This window comes from Helicoverpa zea, chromosome 24 (genome assembly GCF_022581195.2).
Source record: "Helicoverpa zea isolate HzStark_Cry1AcR chromosome 24, ilHelZeax1.1, whole genome shotgun sequence".
Taxonomy (NCBI): Eukaryota; Metazoa; Arthropoda; class Insecta; order Lepidoptera; family Noctuidae; genus Helicoverpa; species Helicoverpa zea.
The window spans coordinates 9,176,705-9,188,712 of NC_061475.1; the positions used below are offsets into that span (position 1 = coordinate 9,176,705).

Genomic DNA, 12,008 nt, shown 5'->3' on the forward strand with positions numbered 1-12,008 from the left:
AAATGAAAGGAACAGTAAGGTATAATTCTTTATATAACTTCAATAAATAATATAGAATTTAAAATAACAAAGGATCTTTTACACATTAGTTTTGAAGAAGTTTTCCTGCAATCGCTTAATTAAAAATCATTAAAAGTCATGAGCAGAAAAATTCGATTAAAACAAACCAACATGTTATTTCAATATTAACTGAAAAATTTCGATCTTGCAGTAGTCAAAATATAAATTGAAGAGCTCGTGGATAATAACTGAAAACAAAAAAAAACTAAATTATAACGATTCAAAAAGTTAACATTAATTATTCGAGTGACGTGAAAAGCATATACGCTTTTGTAAAAAGAGTATAAATATTAGTTACCTCCCAAACCATCATTCCTATTAATCCATATCCAAAATATGTCACATAAGTATTGAAGTATTCTGCTACCATAGTCGTGCACCCTTTTTCAAAGGCATTTTCCTTGGAACAAAATAATTCAGTTTGCTCTTGAGGATCCTTACAGCATGATACGGGCACTAAATTATAGTCGGTTTTATAAGAATCTGGTCCTGTTGTACCGCAGCATTGCAACTGGAGAAATTATACATTTTATTAGGTTAATAATATAGTGTTCGACAAATAGGTGTGGATGAAGCGTGGTTTCATAGGTGGTCTTAATCCTCGCCAAACTAGATGGCGGCTCGTACCTAACTAATTTCTGAGCCCAGGGAAAAGCATTTGATGCTTAACCCTCTCCGCCCGCTGATATCTATAAAAATTCCCAAATATGTTGGGGTCGGCCTCCAGTCTATCCGTATCCAGCTGAATATCAGTGTTTACAAGGAGCGACTGTCTATCTCACCTCCTCAACTCAGTTACTCGGGCAACCCATTGCCCTTGCTAAGACTGGTTGTCAGACTTACTGGCTTCTGATAACCCGTAACGACTGCAAAAATATTTAAAACAATATTTTCTTTCTCTTGGGGGATAAAACAAACTTGCCATTTTCACTTACCAATATTTCGATGACGTGGAATGTCATATTGTGAGCGGGCTCCACGAAAGCATTGTTTACTTCAGCTTTCACTTCATTTGTGAAATCAGGCAACTTGATTACCAACAGTATTATAATAGCCATCTTTGTGGCTGCGAAAAATCCCATAAATACAGAATACTGAAAGCAATAGAATAAATAAATAAACTTATAGAAACCGTTGGAAAAAGCAGTAAGCATCACGAATAAAAAAGATAGGTATAGTTACAGTTATAAGTGGACATGTTTGTTCAGCAATTGCTCCAAAGAATCCGGAAGAAGCAATAAGGAAAACGAAAATTCCTACAGCAATGGCTTCGTAAGGAACGTAATCCAAGTTTATTATTACGGATATTTCTTTTGGTATTTGGTCCATGTAGTAAAAAAATGCTATTCCAACACCAATCAGGCCTAGCCCAATAATCTGAAAAGTGAAACAATTAAAAATTATTCTTCATGCCTATAACATAGGTACCTAAATGAATGTTAGTAGGATATGGATCTTTATTGTTATTGGCACATCTTGGTGACAGACGGACGGCCAGGCGGATCGAAAATCATTACTCGCTTTTTGGCACAGTCGAGTAAATCTAACAGTAAGTATTTTGCCATTACGAATCGGCTCGGAAGATCATTTCATAGTGATGTTTACTGAGCATAAGACATACCGCAAATAATAAGTTAACGGCACACAAAATTATTTTTACTAATATCCGACACATTTTGTAAATATTGCGAACACTTGCACTTAATTTTAGACTATTACATTTCCATGTGGATTGTTAACTAAGCAACTGTTAGTTACTACTTATTAGAATTGCATCAAGTGTAGTATCAATCAACAAGTATAGAGATAAGGACTTACCTTTATAGATTTATAAGTACTTAGATAGGTTTTGCAGATCGAAATCTTTTATTATATTACCGTGTGTTAAAAATAAGCTGTGCCGAGAATTGTTAGTCGGTAGACCGTGTAGTATAGGTACCTAAATGCTCTTCGTTCTCTTCTCTAAAAACTAACTTTGCTGTGCCCGACAGGGTCCATAATTGTTTCTTTTAATTTTACCCACCAGCCTGTTACCTGTACACATTATGGTATATATTAAATCGAATCGTATTGAATTCAGCTCAACTTTTTCTGAGAGCACTTATTCCCTCAATCGGACAAAAAGTATTTACATTCTATCCGAGTCCTTCTAATTTCCAATGGTATCGGGGTTGATGTAATATTAAATTAACTTAGTTCCATGACTTTCGCCTCAATCGGTTAAGACGTTTTAGCATGAAAGTGTCACTAACAAAAAAAAAACTCACATGCTAATAGCATTTATAATATTAGTTGCTAGTAAATGAGTCCAGAGATTTCGCGATAAAATTAAGGAAGTGGGAAAAACTCAAGTGGAATGTGTCAATGTTAATCAACCACTTGAGTGTAGGTATTTGGTATTCAATGGTGCTAAAGAAGAACTTATTATGATACTATCTAATAGATAAAGTGCAGTGGTTCTTGAAAAATATATTTTGAAAATGAGTTATAACAAAGTCGAAAATTAATTGATGTCTTAATCTACTGAGTTTGAAACAGTACAAGAAGTTCAAGTAAATCCAACTTTATAGAAACATTATTTGCTAAAATGAAGGATAGTGTTGTGTAATAAGGTTACTGAAAACATGTAATTCTAAACATTAACAGCCTTACTTATAAAAATCAACTAATCATCTTCTAAGCATTGTTTTAACTAATTACTACTTAAAGCCTCAAGTAGTGATTAAATTTTTTTACCTATAAACGTTGCTTAAGCGTTTCTCAACTAATGAACGGATAATGACATAAAAACATACTAATTTCTCAACACCACCTGAATATTGGTAGCTAAAAAAATATTTGTCATGAAAACGTTGTGTAATGGCAACAATGGCACCCGTAAAATATAAAGTCCCCAGTACACGTTGGCCTGTGTTGGGCCAAGCTTTGCAATGCACAAATGTAGGCCACGATCAAATGGTGTTTACACATTGGCGCATGGCTCATTGCTACCTGGCAAACCATTTGCGATGGACGTCGAGGTAGTTACGGCTGCGCCTGTTTATTTGTATACTACACTACTATATTTATACTATACTGTACTATTATATTTATATTATACTACACTACTATATTTACTACTTTATTTATTGTTATACGCAACACAAAAGTGTACTATCCTCAGCGGCCGGTGACGAACTAAACATTGGCCGAATGTGTAAACACCACACGCCAAGCTGGGCCACGATTCCTTTGATGTGTGCCCAAAAAACCGACAACTCGCCGAATGCGCGCCAACCTTGACAAATGTCCGCCAACCTGCACCAATACCCCGTGTACACATTGGTGATGGCGTGTATTGGCTGCACTTGGGCCAACGTGTACTGGGGCCTTAACATTTTGGCACAAAGGCTTTATGGCCATGCCATTAACAATTTTAATAATAATAAATAAATAACCCCGCGGGGCTATATATCCGAGTGCTCCAGGGAGAGTATACTGTCCCCCATCTCCGGCCTGCCGGAGTGAAGCATGACGGGGGATAGGTCTCCCGCCTCTTGGCTTGCCTTCATCGGCCGGTCAGAGTGGAGTCGCTAGAGTAGGGTTAGCAGCCCGCTCGGAGGGTAGGTGCCTCGTGGTAAGTGGCGAGTGGGCCGGTGATGCTGGACCCACAGGGAGCGCATGATCTGCGTTTAAAGTCCGCCGAGGTATCCTCACCCTTCAGCCGCTCATGTACCTGTTGCCCCCTTGTTGCGATTTAGCGACTGATTCCCGGGGGCCCAGTAAGTGAGTTGGCGAGTCTCCACCTGCCATTTTTACGTGTATTTATTACATTGTTATCGGCAGGTGCCATAGTTCCCGTAGTTTCCCCATTCCTAGTCCACTAGCATCCCATCACAATAGCCCAAGTAGTTTTCATCCATAGTTAGCAATAGTTTAGCACAGAACCGGGGATTGTCCTTGGGTACATTTCTATAGTGTATACAGGGATAATCGTCGGTTTTGTGTCACCATTTCATTAAAGTTGTCTCAAAAGGGCTTCAGCGTGTTGGCTTCGGCCCCATGTTCGCCTCCCAAAAATCCGGGACTCTATAGTCCCGAGGTCTGGTAGAGACATAAATAAATAATAAATAAATCTTTATTAGGCATTCCAGAGTATACAGTAATAATTTACAATGACAACCGCACTAGGCAAAGCCTGTATCGCGGCTATCAACAATACGGTTTCCTTAAGGACTAATGAGATCAAAATACAAATACAAGACTTAAAGTAATTATTAAACAAGAAGACAATGTGTGTGTTTGTGTGTGAGTGTGAGGGTGTGTGTGCGTGAGTGTGTGTGTGTGTGTGTAATGTGCAAAAAATTTCTTCCTCTTACTGTGTGGGTTTTAGTAGCTGTTCTACTTCGTTATATGATAAATCATTTAAATATTTTGTTACCTTTTTTTGAATTACGCGCGCCGTGTCGTCTTTTAATTTACAGATTTTACAGATTTTGTTGTATAAATAAGGAAATAAATTAAAAAAATATATTACCTATGTTAAAATTAAAAAGTTGAGCTGTCAAAAAACTCGTTTGTCGACTGTCGTTTGCAAAGAGTAAAGTAATATATAGGGAAAAGAGAGCCCACTCACGTGTTATTCTTGCAACCCAATTTGACAATGCGCCATCTTTCTCTAAATTGGCCCCGAACTACCTACATAGCTATAGCTATAAAAATATTATATTATGCATCATATTCATAACATTTTCTATTAGGGTAAGTAGCACCATATAACTATCATCGTTAATATAGTAAAAGGTCGAAGGAAAACAAATAATTATTATATATTACTTTTTATTTACGCGTGTATGCGGAATGCAAAAAACCGCCATATTGATATTATTATGATCGGTTTTGTTAAGTTACTTGGAATACTGACACCAGGTCTTTTTAGATGAAATTTGATATTTGTGCTTTTTTAAACCGTTTTTAATTTATTCGCCTATTATATCTTTTTTTAAAGTGTCTAATATTTTCCTCATACTTTTCTCTAATTAATATTGCTTAAATAATTTTATATTAACAAACAAAATCGATTATAGTGTAGTGCCATCTGTTGGTAATTTAAGGTATCTTTTAGATAGTAAATAGTTTCCGGGCCAAATAAAAGGTGGCGACTCTTCGTTTACTTAGCTGTCAAAATGTACGGAGTGTCCTCCCCCTGGTCGTTTGTTTGAATCGTAGTGTATTGTATTTTATTTTGCAGTTTTTCTTTCGGTTTAGAAATATCAAATATTATATTTAAATATAATTATTGCCATGGCTGGTTTAGAAGATATTTCTTTAAAAAAAAGAGTTCGTTCCTGCAACTGGGACGAAGAGGAAAAGGTATGTTTATAATATTTATTAGGTAGTATTGTATTACTCGCGCATGGTGTTTTATTTGTTATAAGTTAAGATTTATAATTCTGTATTTGTTAAATTTCAGAGACTTCTAATAAACCTTGTTTTAGAAAGAATAGATGTAATTGAAAATAAGGATACATCTACTAATACAAATACGAAAAAGAAAGCATCATGGCAAGAAATTTTGTCTTGGTACATACTTAGTTTACTTTCAATAACGAAGTAAATGTGTTAAATGTGTCGTGCGTAGCAAAAAATAATGTTTTTTACAGTTTCAATAATCTAAATAAAAAAAAACGGGATCTCAAAGAGTTAACAACCCAGTGGAGAAACACTAAGGGCAAAGTAAAATCCAGAGAGAGTGCGTACAAACAGGCTAAATTAGTGGCAGGTGGAGGACCACCAAGCCCACCACCGGAAGAACTAGCAATAATACAGGAGATTCCAAATGAATTTATTGTTGATACGAATCAATTTGATAGCGACAGCGTGCATATCAAAAGTGAGGTATTCGCTTTTTTCGTTATTATAAGAACTATGCACTTTTTCCACGATTTCGTTCTGATCTTTGTAGGAAACATTCAAAATAACTTTTCTAATTAATTTAATATTGCAGTCACTGACATCAGGAGACATAAATTTTACTCCAGTTTATGATCCTTGGATGCCAATGCCAGGCACAAGTAACCAACTTAAGGAAACTGAACAGGTAATTAAAATTAATTCCAAACTCGTAAATTTGAAACTGTAGCATTTTTAGTATTCATTTCCAATTTTTTTATTGTAGATATCTGAAGATGTAGGTCAGCCTGAAACAAAAAAAGGTTCTTTGTGTTCTGCATCCAACCGTGTGCATAACACATTTTCAAAGAAGAAATGCATACCAAAGAAAAATAAGGTATGTAACCTAGGTAAACTTGATATTAGGCTCACAGAATAAAAACATTCATTTACATTGTGATATTTTTTTATTTTCGTTGCAGAATAATGTTAAGAACTATGAGCGACAACTATTTCTTTTAGCCAAAAAATCTAGGGAGAGAGAATATGAACGAGCAGAAGAAATACATAAAAAGAAAATGAGTATTTTGGATTTAGAGTATGAATACTGGAAAAAGAAAATAAATAAAATTGAGTAGCTATGTCATTCGTTAGACGTTTTCAGCTACAAATGTAATCACTGGATGCAAATGGCCAGAGAGAGAAACATCTGGAAAGGTTTAGGAGAGGCCTTCGCCGCAGAGGCGACTACTACCAGTACAGAGTGAACATTTTAACAATATTTATTTATTCATTTAAGTGTTCTAAATTATTTTTTTTTTGTTAAACGTAAAAAGTAGTAATGTAATTTAGTAAGTAAATAAAGCCTATTTTTATCTTATTTTATTTATTTTATTTTAGCTATGTAATTCATCCTCAGAGTCTTTTTCCCAACTATGTTGTGGTTGGCTTGCAGTCTAACCGGATTCAGCTGAGTACCAGGAGTATTCCCTTTGAATTCTTGATTCTCAAACCTCTGTCTCACAGAACTTTCACGAAAAATTCGTGCATCGTGAGTACTACCCCTCCAGTGGCAAACTGTATCGCAAAGAAGATGGATTACAATCCATACAAAATTACCCCACGTCCTATAACAATGTATCTGTGTGTATCTCAAAAAAAAGATAAAAATATTCTAAAAAATATGGCATACTCTCTAATTTATTTTTTTTACACCATATGAAAAAAATGCTTTAAAAATTGTTCAGGCGCTGTTATGAAAACATCGTTCATAGGACTATTTATGGACTATTTTATTAAATTATTTTTTTGTTTGATAGGGTATACCTCACAGGTCATCACAGGTATCAGGTCAGGATCTGATGATGGAAACCCTGAGAAATCCAGGGCAACTTTTGAAAGTTGTAGCCATGCGCAGGATAAAAACTTGACTATAAGGTATATGTCTTATAACACTATGCAACAGTGAAGATTTGGAGCTGACCCGATGATGGAGACCAGAGAAGGTCGAGGGAACTCTACAATAAAATATGTGAACTACCTCAGAAGTCGGTGTCTAATGGACGTACCTACGTTTATTTTCCCACCTACTTCTAGGCCGATGCTCCTAAGAATAGTTTTTTTTTTTCTTTTCAGTGATTTTGGGAGTCGGTTTTATTTTATTGTAAACAGTTTTTTTTTTTTTATTTTCAGTGACAAGCACAATTGTCACTATCCGCATAAGTGGAAAGTTCTCATCAATACGAATAATATAAGCGCAAACACGAGGTAGTTCACATATTCAGCTGTCAAGTTCCCTCGCCCTTCTCTGGTCTCCATCATCAAATCAGCTTCAAACCTTCACTGTTGCAAAGGTCTATTCAATACAAACAATATAAGCACAAACACGAGGTAGTTTACATATTTGGTTGTCGAGTTCCCTCGACCTTCTTTCGTCTCCATCATCAGGTCAGCTCCAAATCTTCACTGTTGCATAGTGTTATAAGACATACACCTTATAGTCAAGTTTTTATCCTGCACATGGCTACAACTTTCAAAAGTTGCCCTGGATTTCTCAGGGTTTCCATCATCATTAGATTATGGGACCACCTGTGAGGTATACCCTATCAAACAAAAAAATAATTTAGTAAAATAGTCCATAAATAGTCCTATGAACGATGTTTTCATAACGGCGCCTGAACAATTTTTAAAGCATTTTTTTCATATGAAGGTGTAAAAAAAATAAATTAGAGAGTATGCCATATTTTTTTTAATATTTTTATCTTTTTTTTTAGATACGTCACATTGTTATAGGACGTGGGGCAATTTTGATCCATCTTCTTTTTAAATCGGCATCACAAACTACCTGAAATTAAGAGCAATTTTTTATATGAATTACACTGTTAACATAACAATTTCAACAGGTGCCTGTGCATTGCTTTAATACCCAAATGCAACAGTTTTTCTACACTTTTTTACCTGAGTGTTTATAGAGTAGTGTCCTTTTCTGTTGACATAGTATTGCCCAGCTTCTCCGCCTATGTTTCGAATTTTTATATGGGTTCCATCTTCGGCTCCAATAACATGTGGGATTCCACATATGGATTTAATTTTTGGATTGACTCCATTTGAGCTCTTATATCCAAAGGCATTTGAATGTAGATAGAGCTTTTTGAGGCCAGTGTAATACCTATCTTTTTAGATAGATATGATAGAGTCTGCTGGCTCATGCCATGGATATCAGCACAGTCTTCTTGAATCTGAAGTTGGAGATGTAAATAGTCTTGATTAATATCAATTCTTAGGTACAATATGACATTCAAACTAAATAAAAATATGTTAAGTATGATAAAAGCCTAGGAACCTACCTCATGTCTGCCCCAGTACCTAATAACAGACATCACCTGTAACTCCACAGGTATAGAGCCTCCACGTCTGTCCACACTCAAGTAATTTCTCAAAATATCTATTATTTTTAGCATATTTTCTTTGCTAAATCTGTACCTTTGCCTAAAATCACTTTCACTTAAATCTTGTAAAGGATTCATTCTTTTCTTGTATTGTTTTGGCCGCCTAATCCGCCTAATCATTCTCATTCTTCCGCTGTTAAAGCCTCTTATTTCCTCTATATCATTACGAAAAGTGCGTAATACATCAAGGTCTTCTAAAATATCCATTGTGAAGAAAAAACCACGCGATTCGAAAAAAACGCCAAACGAATTCAAGGAACGGCAACGTTTGGTTTGATGTTTCAAAATCAGCTGGTAATTTGTTAATTATATAGCGGGTTAAACAAGGGTGTGAGTGATGTGAGGCTCTATGCTATGGACACGCTATGGAGTGCTATGGTTAATTTGACAGCTGATTTAGGATATTGCTAAGCAAATGATTAAAGTTAAGCAACGTTTATAAGTAAGTTTTTTTCTGAAACACCCCTTAAGTATTACTTATTGTTTAATTCACGTTTATATTCAATAAGTAAGGCTGTAAATAATTAAAAAAAACTAGCAGCAATTCGGTGATTATTATTGTAGGTATTCAAACTTCTGGTATTCTTGAAAGCCTTTATTAATAGTTAAAGAAATACAATCACATTTTGTTAGGAATTATAACATTGTTCTCACTGGTTTTTTACATCATGACAATTCACACCACAGTCATTCTTTTTCATAGACTAACAACCCTACATTTTTTAAATGTCATAGACTATAAATTCCTAACACCTTCTCCTATTTTTAATATATGAACATAAATTAAAAATACCTTATAATTACTTCAGAAACACATCAGTTTTCAAAACATTAACTTAAACAAGTTTTCAAAACATTAACTTAAACACTTCTAATTATAACTCTCAATTTACACAACAACTTTATCGCAATGAAATTTAAATTTTTCTTTATATAGTGGTTTCGTCAACATATCCGCTATCTGATAATTTGTAGGACAATATATAACATCTAAATATCCTTTCTTATAATTTTCGTGTATAAAATAAAATCTCACATCTATATGTTTAGATCTCTTGCTGAATGAACCTGTTTTAATCAATTGGATAGCACTCTGGTTATCAATATTCAAACTAATCTTAATACTGCTACCAATTAATTCACTTATAAAAGTCTTTAAGTATAAACACTCTTTAACGCAATCTGCTGCTGCTATATATTCCGCTTCAGTTGACGATAGACTTACTATCGGCTGTCTTTTGGAGCACCAAGCTATAGGTCCACCTGCCAACATTATTATGAACCCTGTTGTACTTCGTCTGGTCTCTGTACAACCTGCATAATCTGAGTCACAATATGCATGCAATCTTGTAATATCTTTCCCAGCATTATACAAAATCCCTTTATCTCTCGTTCCATTCAAGTACTTCAACACCTTCTTTACTGCTAATATGTCTTGCCTTGATGGATTTTCTACCTTTTTACTTGCTTCATTCACAGCTTGACTGATATCTGGTCTTGACCTGGTTGACAAATACAATAATCCACCAACTAGTTCTCTGTATGGGAAATTTGACGTAGCCACCTTAGATTCATTTTCCTTTCCCACAATGCATGGAGTATCTGCAGCTTTGGAATCATACATATTATATTTTCTAAGTAATTTTTCTGTATAATTCTGCTGATGCAACAAGATGCCTTGTTCTGATCTTTTTATTTCAAAACCTATATAGTTTTGAGGTTGTTCATATGTTTTTAAGATAAATTCTTTTTCCAATTGATGCAAGATCTGTAATAACTTTTCCTTGTCTTTTGATATGGCCAAACCGTCATCAACATATATAGCCAATATTATAGTTTTGTCTTCATTAAAAAACACACACTGATCCGACTTTGAAGCTCTCAGTCCAAGTTTCCTTAAAGTTTCTGTAAATCTTTTATTCCATGTCATTGGTGCCTGTTTTAGCCCATATAGTCCTTTCTTTAAATGACAAATTTTATTAGGCTGTCTTTCATATCCTTCAGGAATATACATAAATATGTCTTCCTTTAACTCGCCATACAAAAATGCTGTTTTCACATCAAAAGTTATCATTTCATATTCCTTTGAAGCAGCAATTGCTATTAATGATTTTATTGCTGATTGACTTACTACTGGACTATATATTTCTTGATAGTCAATGCTTTGCTGTTCGAAGCCTCTTGCTACAAGTCTTGCTTTGTAAGTACCATTTTCTTTTATACAAAATACCCATTTACTTGACAATATCTTGTGTCCTTTTGCTCTTCCTACATCAACTATTTCCCATGTATTGTTACTTTCCAATGATTCCTTCTCCGAATTTATGGCCTTCTCCCAATTATTCTTTTCAGCAGACTTCATGACTTCATCATACGTAAGTAATACATAATCTTGCAGGTAAGCTGGTTTTTTCCGTTGTCGTTTTGTATTTATAGTTTCTATAGTTTCTATCTCTGCAGTATTACTTTCTTTATTTTCATCATTTTCTACTTCATCAATAATATCTGGGATGTTATCTTCTATTACATTACTTTGTTGTTCTAACTCTTCTATTTCATAATAACTGTCATCACTTTCTTCTTCTTGATTTATTTCTTCTTCATTATTACCTGGTATTATTTCTGTTATCACCGAACTTCCTGTTTCTTCATATTTTTCTCCAATTTTCTTATTATTATTAATTATAACAATATCCCTTGCTATTTCAATTCTTCTTTCTTCTTTATTCCACAATCTATATCCATTATTAGTATATCCAATCATGATTAACTTTTTGCTTCTTGGATCTAGTTTCTTAATATTTGAATGTAATTGTTTAGCATATACTATTGAACCAAACTTGCATATATTAGATATATTAGGCCTTTTACCATGCCACATCTCATAAGGTGTCTTATTCTTCAAAGATTCACTTGGTAATCTATTTATAATATAAGTAGAACAGTATACAGCTTCACCCCACATTTCTTTATCTAACCCTGAATCAAATAGTAATGCTCTGGTTTTATCTAATAATGTTCGATTTAGTCTTTCTGCTTTACCATTTAGTTGTGGTGAGTATGGTACTGTATAATCTAGTTTTATTCCCTTTTCAGTACACCATTTTTTAAAATCATTGCTTGTGTATT

The 12,008-nt window shown here is 34.4% G+C and overlaps 3 protein-coding genes across 7 annotated transcripts; 1 reads left to right on the plus strand and 2 right to left on the minus strand.

Moving 5' to 3' along the window:
- Nucleotides 1-11: 11 nt before the first annotated feature.
- LOC124642444 (tetraspanin-18-like) lies at nucleotides 12-2,666 on the minus strand. Of its 4 annotated transcripts, none has more exons than XM_047180867.1 (5): nucleotides 1,879-2,666; nucleotides 1,321-1,437; nucleotides 996-1,154; nucleotides 359-571; nucleotides 12-248 (listed from the first exon to the last, which is right to left on the minus strand). In XM_047180867.1, exons 2-5 carry the CDS (start codon nucleotides 1,387-1,389, stop codon nucleotides 186-188), a joined length of 504 nt encoding a protein of 167 aa, XP_047036823.1. In that variant the 5' UTR covers nucleotides 1,390-1,437; nucleotides 1,879-2,666; the 3' UTR covers nucleotides 12-185. The 4 variants fall into 4 exon arrangements, with proteins under 4 accessions (XP_047036823.1, XP_047036824.1, XP_047036820.1 ...); XM_047180868.1 differs by having other exon boundaries at nucleotides 1,363-1,437; nucleotides 1,879-2,664; XM_047180864.1 differs by having other exon boundaries at nucleotides 1,243-1,437; nucleotides 1,879-2,661.
- Nucleotides 2,667-5,258: 2,592 nt separating this feature from the next.
- On the plus strand, nucleotides 5,259-6,811 carry LOC124642423 (myb/SANT-like DNA-binding domain-containing protein 3). Its single transcript, XM_047180836.1, has 6 exons — nucleotides 5,259-5,412; nucleotides 5,513-5,622; nucleotides 5,703-5,937; nucleotides 6,047-6,139; nucleotides 6,218-6,328; nucleotides 6,414-6,811. The coding sequence occupies exons 1-6, from the start codon at nucleotides 5,344-5,346 to the stop codon at nucleotides 6,567-6,569; spliced, it is 774 nt and encodes a 257-aa protein (XP_047036792.1). The 5' UTR covers nucleotides 5,259-5,343; the 3' UTR covers nucleotides 6,570-6,811.
- Nucleotides 6,380-9,228, minus strand: LOC124642424. Of its 2 annotated transcripts, none has more exons than XM_047180838.1 (3): nucleotides 8,778-9,228; nucleotides 8,389-8,669; nucleotides 6,380-7,008 (listed from the first exon to the last, which is right to left on the minus strand). In XM_047180838.1, exons 1-2 carry the CDS (start codon nucleotides 9,084-9,086, stop codon nucleotides 8,463-8,465), a joined length of 516 nt encoding a protein of 171 aa, XP_047036794.1. In that variant the 5' UTR covers nucleotides 9,087-9,228; the 3' UTR covers nucleotides 6,380-7,008; nucleotides 8,389-8,462. The 2 variants fall into 2 exon arrangements, with proteins under 2 accessions (XP_047036794.1, XP_047036793.1); XM_047180837.1 differs by lacking the exon at nucleotides 6,380-7,008 and adding an exon at nucleotides 8,132-8,275.
- Between the last annotated feature and the right edge of the window lie 2,780 nt (nucleotides 9,229-12,008).

What these genes read in the sequence shown, in the direction of transcription:
- LOC124642424 (XM_047180838.1), bottom strand. Translation starts at nt 9,086, where the DNA reads ATGGATATTTTAGAAGACCTTGATGTATTACGCACTTTTCGTAATGAT. An exon ending in GGTACTGGGGCAGACATGAG is followed by an intron (nt 8,670 to 8,777) that starts GTAGGTTCCTAG and finishes CTCCAACTTCAG; the next exon opens with ATTCAAGAAGACTGTGCTGA.
- LOC124642423 (XM_047180836.1), top strand. Translation starts at nt 5,344, where the DNA reads ATGGCTGGTTTAGAAGATATTTCTTTAAAAAAAAGAGTTCGTTCCTGC. An exon ending in ACTGGGACGAAGAGGAAAAG is followed by an intron (nt 5,413 to 5,512) that starts GTATGTTTATAA and finishes GTTAAATTTCAG; the next exon opens with AGACTTCTAATAAACCTTGT. An exon ending in AACTTAAGGAAACTGAACAG is followed by an intron (nt 6,140 to 6,217) that starts GTAATTAAAATT and finishes TTTTTATTGTAG; the next exon opens with ATATCTGAAGATGTAGGTCA.
- LOC124642444 (XM_047180864.1), bottom strand. Translation starts at nt 1,389, where the DNA reads ATGGACCAAATACCAAAAGAAATATCCGTAATAATAAACTTGGATTAC. An exon ending in TCCACGTCATCGAAATATTG is followed by an intron (nt 572 to 995) that starts GTAAGTGAAAAT and finishes TAATTTCTCCAG; the next exon opens with TTGCAATGCTGCGGTACAAC. An exon ending in TAGGAATGATGGTTTGGGAG is followed by an intron (nt 249 to 358) that starts GTAACTAATATT and finishes TTTTGTTTTCAG; the next exon opens with TTATTATCCACGAGCTCTTC.